General features: G+C 41.1%; 1 protein-coding gene and 1 long non-coding RNA gene across 4 annotated transcripts in view; one reads left to right on the plus strand and one right to left on the minus strand.

Annotated features, from left to right (window-relative positions):
- LOC307064647 overlaps positions 1–4,648 on the plus strand; it is a 33,658-nt gene extending 29,010 nt beyond the window's left edge. For both annotated transcript variants that reach the window (XR_013811300.1, XR_013811301.1), the window contains 2 exons: positions 2,342–2,467; positions 4,595–4,648. This is a non-coding gene — a long non-coding RNA (uncharacterized lncRNA). The remainder of the gene's footprint in view (positions 1–2,341; positions 2,468–4,594) is intronic.
- A 121-nt stretch (positions 4,649–4,769) lies between these two features.
- Positions 4,770–15,599, minus strand: LOC307064642 (MIT domain-containing protein 1). Of its 2 annotated transcripts, XM_079721298.1 has the most exons (8): positions 15,443–15,525; positions 12,611–12,662; positions 8,800–8,901; positions 7,043–7,179; positions 6,873–6,959; positions 5,920–6,035; positions 5,112–5,172; positions 4,770–5,011 (listed from the first exon to the last, which is right to left on the minus strand). In XM_079721298.1, the coding sequence occupies exons 3-8, from the start codon at positions 8,846–8,848 to the stop codon at positions 4,916–4,918; spliced, it is 546 nt and encodes a 181-aa protein (XP_079577424.1). In that variant the 5' UTR covers positions 8,849–8,901; positions 12,611–12,662; positions 15,443–15,525; the 3' UTR covers positions 4,770–4,915. The 2 variants fall into 2 exon arrangements, with proteins under 2 accessions (XP_079577424.1, XP_079577425.1); XM_079721299.1 differs by lacking the exon at positions 12,611–12,662 and having other exon boundaries at positions 15,443–15,599.
- Positions 15,600–16,495: the final 896 nt, after the last annotated feature.

Consider the following 16,495-nt stretch of genomic DNA (forward strand, 5'->3'; position numbering starts at 1 on the left):
AGAGCGATCAGGGACCTGACATTGAAGCTGAGCCCTGAGGAATGAGAAGTGGAGCAGGCAGGAGAGTAATACGGATTTACCGGTTATCTATTGCTACGTAACAAACCACTCCAAAACTTGGTAGCTTAAAATAACAACAGTCATTTATTCAGTCCAAGATCAAGGTGACAGCAGGTTTGGTTTCCTCTTTTTTTAAAAAATTATTTTTTAATTTGGCCACACCTGGCAGCTTGTGGGATCGTAGCTCCCTGACCAGGAATTGAACCCGGGCCCCAACAGTGAAAGCGCCAAGTCCTAACCACTGGACCGACAGGGAATTCCCAGGTTTGACTTCTTCTGAGGCCTGTCTCCTTGGCTTACAGGTGGCACCTTCTTGCTGTGCCCTCACACAGTCTTTCCTCTGTGTGCGTATCTGTGTCCAGATGTCCATTTCTTATAAGGACACCAGTCATATTGAATTAGGGCCACCCTAAAGATATCATTTTAACTTATTTCTTTGAAGACCTTATTTCCAAATATGGTTACATTCTGAGGTACCAGGGGCTGGGATTTCAACGTGTGAATTTCTTGGGGGGGGGGGGCTGCGGTTTGCACAATTCAACACATAACGGGGGTTTCAGGACTCAGAGACCTTCAGACATCTTCGCCTGAAACAACCAGTGTTTGGCTATCACATTAATTTCAGACCTCTTAGGAGATCTCCTTTCATGTATCTCAGTGGATCCAGATCCCATCCTTGTTTCTGAGTGGCTGTGGGGAGCAGGGGTGGACATACAGGGTTTTGCTGCAGCTGGTTCTCTCAAAGTGGGAGCAGGGTAAGGGAAGGGGATTTTTCAAGTTGCTCCTGGGACAAACACAGGTGCCAGGCTAGCTGTTCTTCATCTGAGGCAGGTTTCATGGGCAGGCCCCATTGTTCTTTGCAATATTAAATACCAAGTAAACACAATTCTGAAGGGGTTGTTCATGGGCCCGTTTTTAAGCACTACATTTGTCACAACAACTGAAAATTATTTTCTAAGAAAGGTATAAAAACCCTGACATGATGTGCTTGGTGCCATAAAGCAGCCATGATTTTCTGATACCCTTTGTTTCTCGAGAGAGAGGACATCAGGTGAAGGCTTCAGGTTCCAAAAGGGAAATCTGACGGGCATTCCTGGAACACATGGATTAAAGGCATGTTTTGCAGGTCGATTCTGCAGAACTTTCTGTATGTCTGCATATGAGGATGAAGGGGAGGGAGGAATCAAGAATGACTCCTAGATTTCTTACTTAAGCAACTGGACGGATGGGGGTACACGGGAGCAGTGGGGGAGTGTGTATCCAAAGTTCAGTTGGGGCCTGTTATGTTTGAAATGCTTGTGTGTTTCTGAGATGCCAGGTGAAATGCCAAATAGGCAGCTGAATATGTGAGATTAGAATTCCAAGGAGGAGTCTTGGCTTAATAGGAGTTGACAGCATATAAATAGTATCATATATCATGAAAATGGATAATTGTGGACTTTTGTAATTCATCTAAAGTTTAAAGTGTTTAGCATCCAAGTCCCCTATGTTTGGGGAATCCTCCAACTTACAAATCTTGGTGGGAGGTGGAGCCCACCTTTTGGAGGAGGCCATCAAGAGGATGTGACCGCCAGTTGTCCTTCAAGCTGGACCCAGGCAATCAGAGGCTCCTAACCTCCTCCCCTGTCCTTGGAATGTATGTTCTGCCCACTGTACCTGTACCAGGAGCCCACCAGGTCTGGCTTAACTCAAGCTTTCCCCTGCTGCCATGCAAAGCAGGCTGCCACCGTAAGGGCATTAGAGAAGCTGAGTACCATTTATGGATACCCTTGTCCAATAGACAGTGACTGGGCAGTCACATTTTAAAGGTCATGATATGCAAGTGTAAAACAAAGAATGTTGCCCACCATCCAGCTCTACAAGGCTCAAGTCATTAGCCACTGCAGTCGCTGACTGATGGTGCACCCTGAGGAATTCAGGACAAAAAACAGGATGAGAACATATATGCTTTGGAAAAACGGGCCCCTTAGATAGTTAGATATACCTCAGGAAGATTTTTAGAGAACCCAGATTCTTGCATCTTCGCATACATAGAAAAAGCACTAACATCAGTAACTAATATATCTGTTCCTCATGACCAGCACTAACCTTCTACTGAGATGTATACTTGACTGCACGGTTTCCCTGGCCAAAATTACGTATATACTGGCTTCTTCCCCTGTGTCTTGGGGAGCAGTCCCCTCTGGGCTACCAAGAGGCTGTTTCCCAGGCTATAGTCCTCACTAAGTTTTCCGAATAAAACTGAAACTAACAACTCTTATGTTGTGCCTTTTTCTTTCAGTCAACATAAGATTGGGTGAAGGAACATGACACTGATGGAGGTTCTGTCTCTCCTACAAGCTACAACCAGCAGAGTCGGTAGAAAGGAAGAATGAAACATTAAAGCAGCAGATTGAATTACTAACAGGTAAAACCCACCTTGGCCAGATGGACTAAAGTACTATCCCAGGCTTTAAGACATTTGAGTGATCAAACAGTAGGGCCTGTTGCCCCACAGGCCAGATGGGAGACCCTTGCTTAGACACACGATACCCACATTAAGGTATGGAAATTGCAGGAGACAGCCATTTCCCTCTCACTGTGGATCTACGAGCTATGCTGCTGAGAACACCAAGCCCCATCACACCTGGGAAGGGAGTTTGCAATGGGATTTGTAAAGGAACCTCCCACCAAGATGGGTGAGTTACTTTGCATCCCTGTTTGAGGAGGAATGACTCATTCTCCACTGGGATGCTGATGTCCTGCTGCAAACCAGACCCATCCAGGTACTACACCTGGAACAGAACACACATCTTTGAAAAAGGGGAGAAGGTGGGAGTCCTGGTCTGGCAGTTCCTGCCCCGTCCATCTCCTCACACCTGATAGTGCTTCCTCCCCCAGCCAACATGGAAGGTACACACAACTAGGTCAAGTTTCTAAAGCTGCAGCCACATTAACGTCTAATTATCAGGCCACAAGTGTAATTCTTTTTTACTTATTTATTAATTTTTTCCCCACAAGTGTAATTCTTATAGGGGAAGACCTCCGCATACAAGTTCCTACTAAAAAAAAGGTTACTATCTAGTACCTAGTTTAGGAGAACTCCAATATTTAAAAGGTAGGGTGGAGGAGAAGCAAAGTGTGTTCCATGGAAGTTGAGATTCAAGAAGGGAGCGGCCAGGGACTTCCCTGGTGGTGCAGTGGTCACCAATCCGCCTGCCAATGCAGGGGACTTGGGTTTGAGCCCTGGTCTGGGAAGATTCCACATGCTGTGGAATCCTAAGCCCATGCACCATAACTACTGAGCCTGTGCTCTAGAGCCCGCGAGCCACAACTACTGAAGCCCGCGTGCCTAGAGCCCGTGCTCCGCAACAAGAGAAGCCACCGCAATGAGAAGCCTGCTCACCGCAACGAAGAGTAGCCCCCGCTCGCCATAACTAGAGAAAGCCCGTGTGCAGCAACGAAGACCCAATGCAGCCAAAAATAAATAAAATGAAATATAAATAAATTTTAAAATGGTGTGAATTCAGAACACAATGATAAAAAATTCCAAAAAAAAAAAAGGGAGTGGCCAGCTGGGTCTAATATACTCCTGAAACAAGTAACATGAGGGTTAAAAAGTGTCCATTGGATATGGTGGTATGGAGGTCACTACTGACCTTGATAAGAGCAATTTCAGTGGAGTGACTGGGTAGCCGGATAGAAGTGAATTGAAGTGTGAATAGGTGGTGAGGAACGGGGAAAAAACTGTATAGAGAACTCCAAGAAATTTGTTCATGAAGAACAAAGAAACAGGGTGTATCTGGATGGGAATGTATGTACCGCAGGAACAACCCAGTAGACATTGCTCAAAGGACCAAATCCTTGGTCAGGTCAAACTTGCTGAAAATGTGGCAATATTCCTTATATGTTAGGACTATTAACCCTTTTCCTATATGTTGTAAATTTGATCTCATATGTTTTTAACTTTTTTATGGTTCCCTTTATTCAAGTTTTAAATATTTATATGATCATTTGCTCTTTACTCTCCTTGATAATTCCTGGGTTTTGTGTTATGCTTAGTACATTCAGTGGAGTTAAAAAAAAAGTGTTTGGATATTTCATTGCATTAGCTCTTTAACCCATTTAGAATAATTTCTCTATGTGGCATAAGGTAGAGATCTAATGTTACCTTTTGCAAACTTTTATTGGCTCGTCTACTCGTTTCCCACTAATTTGAAAGACCTTTATTATCTATTATGTGCCCATACACACATCCACTTTCTCTCAGGTGTGTTTCTGGATTCCTTATTCTGTCCCTGTGACTTATCTGTCCATTCTTATGCCCAAACATTAAGATATATATATATATATATATATATATATATATATATATATATATATATATGTATATATATATATATGTAAATGTAAATAGGTAAATGTCTGCTAAAGACACTTAATTGTAACAATATTATCGGTGGTTATTTTTTTCTGGTTGTTAGGCTCACAAGCCTATCTGTCTCTTAAGAGTACTCTAATTCATGATTTTTCTTCCTGGACTCTACATTCTCAGGGACAAGATTAAAGCATCCAATTCATCTTCTTAATAGGTGCTCATTACATGTTGATTCACTCTCCAACAGGCAAGTAGAGAAAATCTGGTAAAATGTTTAAATTCACCATATGACTTGAAACACTATAACTCTACTGAGTAATATATTTATAAAAATACTTAGGATTGGTCACACAACTGAACAATGAATCCATAAATTAGTAGGAATGTAGAAGTTTATTGTTAAATTCATACATTATAGGAATGATCTGTCCAAAGTAAAAAAAAAATTGAATATTCATTTAAAATAGAAATATATAATGTAAATTAGGCTACTACCCATCATATTTTTTGTGTGTGCTTATTATGAAAAATGTCCACTGTTGTTTCATGACATGGTCTTAAATCAAAATCACAATATCCAAGGGAAAAACGACTCTAAGAAGAGAAGAAAAGAAATTCTTTAACAAAAAGGACCAAAGCCATTTTGTTAAAGTAAAAAGAGTGCTACACAGTCACTCATAAGACTATATCCTACCTGTGGTTTCTTAAAATAATCAAGTCCCCTTCCGATCTTAATCATCCAACCATTTTTGAACCTATTGAAATTAGTATATAGTATTACATTCCAGACATTTAAGTCAGACAATGACCAAAGCTATAATGTACTAAGTGTCAGCTAAATTTCCCCCTAACAAATAAAATCACTTCCTCCAGTGGCAAGAGTTGAACCAAACCTGGGTTTACCTATGGGCTGTGTCTACAGTGAAACAAAACATCCATTAGCTGATAAGGAGTTTAACAATTCAATTAAACCTTCCTCCTGAATTTCACCTTGCTGATAAAGCTTCCCAGTTCTGCTAAGAAGTGGCTTCCAAGTGTACTCAGGCAGACTGTGGTGATGTTTCAGGGGTTCCCCTGCCTAGAGGTGGGGGACATAAGCAGGGGGAGCCCTGGCAGGCATGACACAACGTCCTGTCATGCCTACTAGAATATTTAAAAGACCATGAGAAGTAAAACCACATTAAATAAATATTAGTATCACTAGAAAAGGAAATTATCCCAATGCCATAACACTGTGTATAGCTGAATGACAGAAAAGTACTTCCTCTTCTCACATGACACAGAACATGTAAATTTTATTCCATTAGGAAATAGGAAACTCACATACAGGACAAAATAAGCCAGATTTTTTTTTTCTTCAAAAGTGAAAAGATATGAAAATTGAGCTTTATTTAAATCTTTAATATTTAAATTGAATATTGTATGTAATTATATATAACTTATTATGAGAAATAAAAGTATTTTTCAACTGCATAAAAATTAAAATATTACTATACACTAACCTAATTTCCCGGTCGTGTATCAAAGAAGAATATTCTAATTCCAACTGCACTCCATGATTCCTGAGTGACTCTCTTATTTCTTCCAGGCCACTACTTTGCTGTTCTTTCCCACTGCCCTGTTAATAGGAAAAATACAACTTTTTGCCTCAGTTATTAATATTTTAAATTATTCCTAAACAATGCAATGTGTATCATAGGTGAATTAAAATGAAAAGATTCTATACTAGTTTCATTGTCCATTATTGCAAACAAGCAACCGAAGAAGATGAAGTAGTTTAAGAGCAACTGTTTTTATCAAAATAATTGTTTTTTTCTCTAACGTGAACATAACACAACTCTGTCCTATCTCCTAAAATGTACTTTATTACATTAGCATTCTGTGGCTTGGCAAATCTGTAAATATTTTTTATAATTTCTAGAGATGCATGTTTTTTCATAGTAAATTTCTCAGCATGGCACAGGACTCGTTTACTAATAAACCCAGATAGCTTTAGTTTTTCTGTAAAAGGAAGTGAAAGTGAATAAACCTATATTCAATTAAAGAATAAATAAAATATATTTTAATGGTGCTGTTTCGTTATTCAGATGGGGCTTCCTTCTTCTCAAATTAATCATAGAAATATGAATTCTTTAGAAGCATTCCTATTTAAATCAAAATCAAGATGACAGAAATTGTCAATAATGCAGACAGTGTGATTGCCTCATAGAATATCCAAGAAACTGAGAAACTACTTGAACAAGAGAGTTTAGCAAAGTGGCCAAATACAAGATATGACATACTGAAATCAACAGCATTTTTCCCAAGGTGTTTTATGCCGGTTGTTAGAGAATAAGTTCATTCCCAGTGAAACAGCTCTAACTGAAGCATGATGTCCAGGTTTGCCTTGAACTACACCCTGCAACTGAGTAAAGTTCATGACATTAAGAGACAGTAAATGCCTTCAGATACCTACTTCATCCAGAGAGGTGAGGAGATGAATAGTTTTTATCTTACATGTTCTCTTAACCAGCATCTCACAAAATCGAAGGAAGTTATACAGCTGAAAGACATTAGGAGGCGTTATTACTAACTCGTACATTTAAAACAATAACGTTTCATCGTACGGGAGTACATTTCACCTACCTGATGAGTGTGTCTAATGTAAGGATCTTCTATCCAAACTTCCGTAACTGTTTCATTCAGGTATTCTTGAAAAAGTGACTCATAACTGAAACCTGTTGCATTCTCTTCTATTTTAATTTGCTTGTGATATTTTCCAGCTACAAAACACAAGCTTCAATAATAAAATCAGGGACTACTTCCTTTCTTTTTATACATACTATATTTACACCCGGTAATAAATCAGCATCAGATACAAGTTAATTTTTTTTTAACTCGTGCAGTCAGCAAACATTTTCGAATGCCTACTCCATGCCAGGCACATTGCAAGATGCTACACATGCAAAGGTAAATTCCATGTGGGATTTTTTGCCTTCAAGGAGGCCGGGCAAGTGGGAAAGTCCAGAGATTTCTTGGAACAGGTTCTTGAACTAAATCCTACAGACCAGGCAGTTTATTCAAGAGGGAACCATATGTATAAAGATACCTAATATTCCTGCCACCATGAGTAGAACCACAAGCTATGATTCAGTGGCCATCTGGTCCTTCTCTTCAGATTTAAGTCTTTTTATGACTTGCAACTGAATAGCTGAAGTATTAAATATATAAATGCAATATAATATGGAGTCTAGGAGTCTTTCTTAGAACTTGTAGAGACTGTGTTAAGCAGAAATTTATAGTACTTCTTAATAACCCAAGCCAAAGCCTAGAATGCCACAGCGTCAGCAGGGTAGTTCCATTGTTTTTGTTTATTCAAAATGGCTAATTATTGAATAAGTTATCGAAGACCTTTACGGCTTTTTTTAAACATATGACCCTTAATGGTAGTTCCTAATTTATATGGTGGTTGCATTTTTAAACCTTGTTTGAAAACCAGTAGCTTGGATTCTGTTCCTAATATTTCCAAAGATAGAATGTTACCAACCGTGCATCGGTTTTCAAGCCAAGCTAGCCACACAGGTTAATTTAACCCACAGTATTCAAACCACAATGCTGATGGTACTATATTTCATCCAAGTTTTAGAGGGAAATTGCATTGTAGATTTCAATTTGGGGTGAAGGAAACAATTTTATTCCCACTCAACAGAGGACCTCAATGCGGGTAGTCAGGGTGTGCGCTAGTACAGAATACCAGGAAGAGGTGGGGAGAGGGCTGGAGTAAAGAGCAGCTGAGGGCCGGGGGCACTGGGTTTTTTGAGGGCAGTAGTTCCACTGACTGTAGAAAGCAGCAGCTGTGCCCTTCAGGTGGCAATGGCCATTTGTTTCTATATGTTTGTAAACTGGATCCTCATGAGTAGAGAACCAATTATAAATAGGGAACCATACCTCCTGCACCTCTAATCATTAGAAATACCTAACTCCTGAACTGTTTTGACTCACAATGAAAATCTCAAAGAAGTCCCAGGAGTTTCTTGAGCTACTTTAATATTTCGGTCATTTTATAAAGGGAAATACAAATAAAATACAGGATTTATATTCAGTATTCCTCTGTAGTATTATTGAAACTGGAGTCTACACATAAGCTTCACGGGGATCTATGAACTCCTTAAAATGGCATGCCAAGTTCTGCAGTACGTCGAGCTGTCCTCAGATTCTCAGGAGGGTATCTGACCCCCACCTTCCCCCGACCAGGGAAGAAAAAGGTTAAGAACAGCTCGTGTGCAGACGAAAGGAAATGCAGAGTAGACCTGCAAGCTCCAAAGGGCACAGCCAGAAACACTGGGTGAAATGGGCTTTATCACAATAGCACATACACACACTCTCCAAAACAGCCTCTTTACCTTCTTTTTCTTGATCCAAGTATTTCTTTATGTTTTCTGCTCTATCCATGTAGTCAGAAATTCTTTTTCTGAGATTACATTTCTTTGTTACATCTTTGGTACCTACAAATTTAAAAAGTACACTTTCAAGTTTCAAAACAGGCTTCCCATTTGGTACAAGCAGTATTTCCCATTTCCCAAGTTTTCCACGGATTTCCTGTCCTTTGGCATGGTCTGTCTTGGTCCTAAAATGCACAAATAATAGGCCCAAATTTAGCTTGATCATGTAGGGCCTTCATTTTTTTCACTAAGCATTTGAAGCAGCTTTATTTAGGAGTGGGGACTCAGACACCGTGTCTCACTGCTGAGACTTCAAATCTGGTGAGGAAACAAAGGTGGCTTATTACATGTCACTGAGTCTGAGCACTATTTTGTCCTAATTACCCATAAGTTTGAAATCTAAGCATAATCAAAAGAGAGCAAACAATCAAAAGAGAGCAAATAATACCTATCTTTCTTCCAGAAAACCAGTTTCTGTTCCAGACTTCCCCTTTATGGTTTATGCTGAATCATTTTCCCAGCCACCCCAAAAATGGAAGGTATTTTTGAATATACATTATCAAATAAAGTCTTACTCCAAGCCCCACCCCCAATCAGTCACCAAATCAATTCCTGGCTCCTTCCTTCCTCCCTTTTAATATTGCTTTTATTTTCCATTATAATTTCATTTTTAAACCCTGAGTTTTAAAACATTTTATTTTGAATTAACTATGTATTTATGGAAAAGCTACAAAAATGGCACAGAATCCCTTCACCCAGATGCCCCTAGTATTAACATATCACACAACCATGGTACAGTTATCAGAGTAAGTAACTTAATATTGACACGACACTATTAGCTCATCTACAAACCTAAAGAAAGTTAGTGGGAAAATCCGTTTTCTGGTCCAGGATCCCACATACCATGTAGTTGTTATGTCTCTTTAGCCTCCTACGATCTGTAACAGTTCCTTTAGTGTGTCTCTGCCTTTTATGACCTTGACATTTAGGAAGAGTACGTGGTCAGTTATTTTGTAGAATGTCTCTCATTTGGGGCTGTTGTGTTTTCTCATGATTAGACAGACTGAGGTTATGCATTTTTTTAGCAAGAAAATCACAGAAGTGTTGTGCCCTTCTCAGTGGGTACACGATGTTGATGTGTCTTATTCCTGGTGACACTGACTTTGATCACTTGGTTAAGGTGGAGTTCACAGATTTCTCCACTGGAAAAATCACTATTTTCTCTTTTGTATGGAATCACTATCTTGTGGGAAGATATCCTATCTCTCTCCACTCTTCATCTGCTAATTTTAGCATCCGTTGATGGTCTTTGCCTGCAACAATTATTACTGCAGTGTGTGTCAAATGCTGATTTTCTATTTCCATCATTCCTTTTTAATTTATTAATTGGAATTCCACTGTAAGGAAGAGCTGCCTCTGCTCTCCCATCTACTTACTTATTCAACTAATGATTTATATCAATATGGACTCATGGATATATCTTTTATTCTATGGGTTGTAATCCAATACTATCAATATTTTCTTGCTCAAATTTTAAGAGTTCCATCATGTTGGCTCTTTGTCCTTTTGACGTAACCCCTCATTTTTTGAGCACTTCCTTACTTTTTGGTGCAAAATGTTTTATTTTCCCTGCCCCAGCCCTGGAATCAACCATTTCTCCAAGGAGTGCTGGTTCCTTTTATCCGAGAATGGTATCAAGAAATCATATTTTGGGTACTAACTGTGCTCACTGCTACTCAGGGAGTCTTATCACTACCTCTAGACCCTTTCCGTCAATGCAGGTAGAAAGTACGTGGAGGTTTACTAACACACACATACAACTCTATTTCTATGTCTGTCCATCTGTATCTACATTAAAAACCATAAATTCGGGCCTCCCTGGTGGCGCAGTGGTTGAGAGTCCGCCTGCCGATGCAGGGGACATGGGTTCGTGCCCCGGTCTGGGAGGATCCCACATGCCGCGGAGCGGCTGGGCCCGTGAGCCATGGCCGCTGAGCCTGCGCGTCCGGAGCCTGTGCTCCGCAACGGGAGAGGCCACAACAGTGAGAGGCCCGTGTAACGCAAAAAAAAAAACAAAAAAAAAAAAACCATGAATTCATGCTGATAACTTTGATCCCACAGGGTTCATTCTAGCCTTCCTCCTTTCCTTACCTGTAACTTCTTTTATTATCCACAATATATTTACTGGCTTGTTCAAGCCTAGTATAGACACAAAATAGTTTGAGAATTCCTAACCCATACTGTTGTGAGAAAATAATTTACCAATTAAAATAATACAATGTTTGTATACTGTTCACTTTGTCTTTAACTTTACAGAATACAGCCAAAATACTATTTTCCAAAGATGCTTAGGTTACCTATTTCTTTCGCTCTCCTTTATGTGTAACAATTGAATAACTTAGAGAAGTTATTCACTCCCTCCTCATCCTGCTACCCTACTCCCATTTCCCCTTTCTTTCCACCTCTTTCCCACCCACCGCATATTAAGTAATTAATTTCATTAGTTTCTGGTTTTATCCTTCCTGTGTTTCAACAAATGAGTAGACACATGAAAATCTTCTTAGATCTTTGTCTTTACATGCAGGTTACCATACTATAGCTACTCTTTGTCCTTTGCAGTTTTCACTAAACAGTATATCCTGGGAATCACTCCATATCACTTGACAAAGATCTTGCTCAACCCTCTTTACAGCAGTATAGTACTCCACTGTTTGGCTGTACCATGGTTTATGCAACCACTCTCCTACCCAGGGGCATTTAAGTTGTTTCCAACACTTTGTTGATATCCATATAATTACTGAAATCTTTCCCTTTCAAGTTCTTCTACTGCCAAAATTAATATCATTTAGACCCCCACTTTCTCATGCCTATACTACAGTAGCATAAGAAAATCTTAATATACCCATATATCATCCATAAATATCTTGTGGAGAATCCTGTTTTTTTGTCCTAAGGTGATATGAGAACTCATACTCTTCCACTACGTTGATATATGTGCCTCTAAACTCAAAAACTTTGAACTTTTTGTCAGGATTCAGCATTTTACGGACTCTTTACAAAGAGGCAGTATGAAAAGTGATTAACAGCAAAGCATCTGGAGTCAGGCTGTTCTAGTTCAAAACTTGCTTTGTCACTTTTGCCTATGTGACCTTGGCCAGTTATTCAACCTCTCTGCAACCTCATCTGTAGCACAGAAAGAGTAACAGTACCTTAGAGAGTTGTGGAGATGATTAATTATGAAAGAGACTTGCATGTAGGAAATACTCAATAAATGTTGTCAATATGATTATCATCTACATAATTTTTTCCATACACCTCCCTCTCAGCTTCCTTTAGAACATTTTATCTAACACCTCTTTTCTTAAGCTCTACTGTTACTGTGCTCCTGCCTATAAATATACTCTATATTCCCTGTCCTCTACAAATATAGTACTCCTTTCTTAATCATCATCCTTGATTGGAGTTTGATACTATAGACCCATTCTTCAAACATGCCTTGGTTTTCCAGGCTTGAAATCATACAGCCATCTTCAATTCCCATTCCAACATCTAATCACGTGCCAGTGCCAGTAATTCAATGTCCAAACTGTCCCCTCCCTTTCCTAATACTGGTGTCACCCCCCTGGTTCATTCAGGCCCTTATCACCTCTCGTCTTGACTTCTGTAGGAGCTCCTTAATTGGTCTGCTTGACTTCAGTCTTCAGGTTAATGTCTCTCCTATGCTCTTGCCACATTCACTCATTTACTCAAGAAATATTTACTGAGAACTTACCACATGCCAGGCATTGTTCTAAGCACTGGAGACGTAGCAGTTAAGTCCTCCCCTGTCATTCAAATGAGAGGAAAGACAACAATAAAAATAAATTGGTAGGACTTCCCTGGTGGCACAGTGGTTAAGAATCCGCCTGCCATGCACGGGACATGGGGTCAATCCCTGGCCCGGGAAGATCCCACATGCCACGGAGCAACTAAGCCCATGCGCCACAACTACCGAGCCTGCGCTCTAGAGCCCGCGAGTCACAACTACTGAGCCCGCGTGCCACAACTACTGAAGCCCACGTGCCTAGAGGCCATGATCCACAACAAGAGAAGCCACCGCAATGAGAAGCCCACACGCTGTAACAAAGAGTAGCCCCCGCTCGTCGCAAGCAGAGAAAGCCCACGCGCAGTAACAAAGACCCAACGCAGCCAAATAAATAAATAAATAAATAAGCAATGGGAAATTCACAATAGTCAAAAGGTAGAAGCAATCTCAGTGTTCACTGGCAGATGAATGGATTTAAAATAAATAAATAAATAAATTGGTAAAACACGTATGTTAGATTGTGCTAAGTGCTATTAAATAAAATAAAGCAAGGAAGAAGGATAAGGGAGTCCTGGCATGGGGGTTGTAATTTTACACTGGGGTCAGAGAATGTCCTCACAAATAAGGTGACATTTGTGTAAAGACCTGGAAGAGGAGCGGGAGTAGGTCATGCAAATATTTGGGAGAAAAGCATATTCCTAAGAGAGCCGAGCCCTGAAATGCAACTCTCATTACATCACTCCTTTGTAAAAACTTTAAATGGTTTCTCCTTGTCAATGGAATGAGTTAAAATCTCCTAGCAGGGCTTCCCTGGTGGCGCAGTGGTTGAGAGTCCGCCTGCCAATGCAGGGGACACGGGTTCGTGCCCCGGTCCGGGAATATCCCACATGCCGCGAAGCGGCTGGGCCCATGAGCCATGGCCGCTGAGCCTGCGCGTCCAGAGCCTGTGCTCCGCAACGGGAGAGGCCACAACAGGGAGAGGCCCGCGTACCACAAAAAAAATAAATAAAAAAATTTTAAAATCTCCTGGCAGTCAAGGCCATCCGCAGTGTGCTCCAAGCCCCAGTCTACCTTTAATCTTTACTTCTCACTCTTTCTCCACAGACCTATGCCAAAGCGAACTGAACCACTTATTTGGTAAAACAGTACAGACAGAATTGGAACACTTTCAGCTGAATTTCTGAAATTCTACTCATCCCTCCAAAACCCCTATCAAAAACCACCCACACCTTTCCATCCCCCAATGACTGTTAACTGTTTAAATCCTCATTGCACTTGTCCATATGGCTCCTGGCACTTCTTCCCTGTGTTAAGAGTTATTTGCATTTACATCTTAGCCTGCAAGATCACGTCACTGTCTCTCTAAGCCCCACAGGATCAGTGGAGCACACAGGCGCAGAACTGTGATGCTGCTGCTTCAGCGTCGAACAATGTAAACCATCTCTCTTTCTGAGAGTCAGTATAGTAGAGTCTTTAAAGCCTTGGCTTTCAACTGTGACTCTACCAATTGTGGCAGAACTGGAAAGCGAACTTTATTTTTTATGCTGTAAAATGAGGATAACATCACCTCCTACTTCATAAGGCAATTGTAAGAATGAATTGAGATCATGCTTTTAACGTGCTCTGCACACTGCCTGGCACTCAGCACTTACAAATGATGTTACTCTCATTATCATCACCATCATCACCGTTATCATCATCATCATCATCATATGGTCCCTGCCCAAGGTAGAGTTTTACCATTCTGAGAAAAGTGCTGAACATTGAAAAGCAGCCTCTACTATCTCAAAGCTTCTGAAACAAATCAGAGACACTCAGGCTAAAAAGCACAGAGGGGAGATCTGAGGCCAGACTAAGAACCCCAGGGGCTGGGGAGCAGGGGCTGGTCTTAAGTCAATTTAATACATAATTACTAGGTGTTTACTACCTGCCAGGGATTGTATTGGGTGTTAAGGGTTATCTGTGTACCTCTCAACATTCAATAACCATGTAGCACAAAGTCTTAACTGTCTCCTCTCACAATCCTATACATTTCTCACACCGAATTTCAGTATACCCATTTCTCATTAAAAAAAATCTTGTTTTTAAACTTTTAATGAAGGGACTTCCCTGGCGGTCCAGTGGTTAAGACTCCGCGCTTCCATACAGGGAGCGCGGGTTCGACCCCTGGTCCGGGAACTAAGATCCCACATGCTGCGGGTCACGGCCAAAAAAAAAAAAAAAAAAAAAAAAAAATTTAATGAAAATGTTTAATGAGAAAAGTAAGGAAAAGGGTGGAACGAACACCCTTATTACCCACCACCTAGATTTAAAAATTGTTAGCATTTTGCCATATTTGCTTCAACTTTCTTTTAAAGTAAAATCAAATTCAGACATCATGACAATTCTTCCCCAAACACTTCTTCAGGCTACATCTCTAAAATTAAGAACAGATTTCGAAAAATACCAGACTGCCTAACAAAGTTAATTTTAATGCTACCCAATCCATAGTCAACCTTTCCAACTTGATCCCAAAATGTCTTTTACAGCTCATTCAAACCCAAATCTTTTCAAGTCTTATCTATTACATTTGGTTATGTCTCTTAAAATTCTAGGATAGTAACCCCTCTTTTATTGACGACATCAGTCTACTAAAGATATCAAAGAAATCAGTCCACCTGTCCTGTAGACTACCCTACGTTCTGTATTTTAAGGCTTTCTCGCTGTGCACAGTAAGCGTTTTAATCTTTCACTGCCGCCCAGACACAGCAGATTGCAGCTCCTTTTCCTCTAGTCCTCCCTCCGCGGCTCACTGCTCACCTTTCAGAACCTGCAGGAGCATATCAATCCCCTCCTGGTAACACACCAGAGCCTGCGGGTACCGGCACTCGGACTCTAGTTCCAACGCCCGCTTTATCACAGTGACTGCAGCTGTGCTTCCGGAGTCCTGGCCCAGGAGAGACCCCGCCATAATGCCAGAAACTCCCTTCCGCCACAACCTCCCCCTAGGCGGGCGGTTCTGCAGCGCTCCCGGGAGCGGTCACGTGACTCCAGTGCGCCTGCGCTCTCTTTTTATGGCGCCTGAGTGGGAGGGACTCGGCCGGAACTAAAATGCCAGGGTGTGTGCACTGTGAAGGTCGGGTTTGAGTGTGGCACTCTGGGTCCTTTCTCTGCTCCGGTTCCCCTGAGTGGTGAGCTTCAGGCTGAAAGACATTTAGCAATTGCTGGTGAGTGGGGAATGAGCGGCCGAAAGTAGTGCATTTTTGCCAGGAGTACATATCTGGGAACCCTGTGCAGATGCGGATTGATTTTCTCCATTCAGTTCTGTGTTTACGGGTCACAGTAACCTGAATGGAACTACGTCCTGGTACTGTCCCTTGGGCTCCCGAAAAGCCACTGGCCGGCTGGATCCCGTTTCCCAGTTTGTGGAGTCCCGGGACGCGGCATGTGGAGCCCCGCCTCCTGGAGCTCGAGGGCAGAGCCGCCTCGGCTGGGCAGTCTGGCGGGAAAGGGAGTTCAAGTATGTTTTAACATTTAATGTGCTTCTGCTTTATGCATAACTTCGGCTTTCCTCTGGGGTCAGCCTAACTTGAATTGTTGATGGAGATACAAAATTGCCTAATTTAAAAATTGCCGCATTTTAGAACGTAAATCCTCTGAAGTTGGCAGTTAAAATATTTACCGTTTTACTAAAAGCCGTGATTTTGCAACCGCGTTTTGATCGCCACCTACCCAGAGCTGCTTTTTCCGCGGTTTTTTTGTTTAGTTCTGTTTATTCCAAGAGGCACTTCGGACGCCTACCTAGAAGGCATTAGGAGTTCAAAGAGACATTTCTTGCCTTCAGAGTTGTCGCTTTATTGAAAGGGAAATCCT

Source organism: Hyperoodon ampullatus (assembly GCF_949752795.1).
Source record: "Hyperoodon ampullatus genome assembly, chromosome: 15".
Taxonomy (NCBI): domain Eukaryota; kingdom Metazoa; phylum Chordata; class Mammalia; order Artiodactyla; family Ziphiidae; genus Hyperoodon; species Hyperoodon ampullatus.

What these genes read in the sequence shown, in the direction of transcription:
- LOC307064642 (XM_079721299.1), bottom strand. Translation starts at nt 15,593, where the DNA reads ATGGCGGGGTCTCTCCTGGGCCAGGACTCCGGAAGCACAGCTGCAGTC. An exon ending in TCCTCACCTCTCTGGATGAA is followed by an intron (nt 6,036 to 6,872) that starts GTAGGTATCTGA and finishes TCCTATTAACAG; the next exon opens with GGCAGTGGGAAAGAACAGCA. An exon ending in ATACACGACCGGGAAATTAG is followed by an intron (nt 5,173 to 5,919) that starts GTTAGTGTATAG and finishes TAATTTCAATAG; the next exon opens with GTTCAAAAATGGTTGGATGA.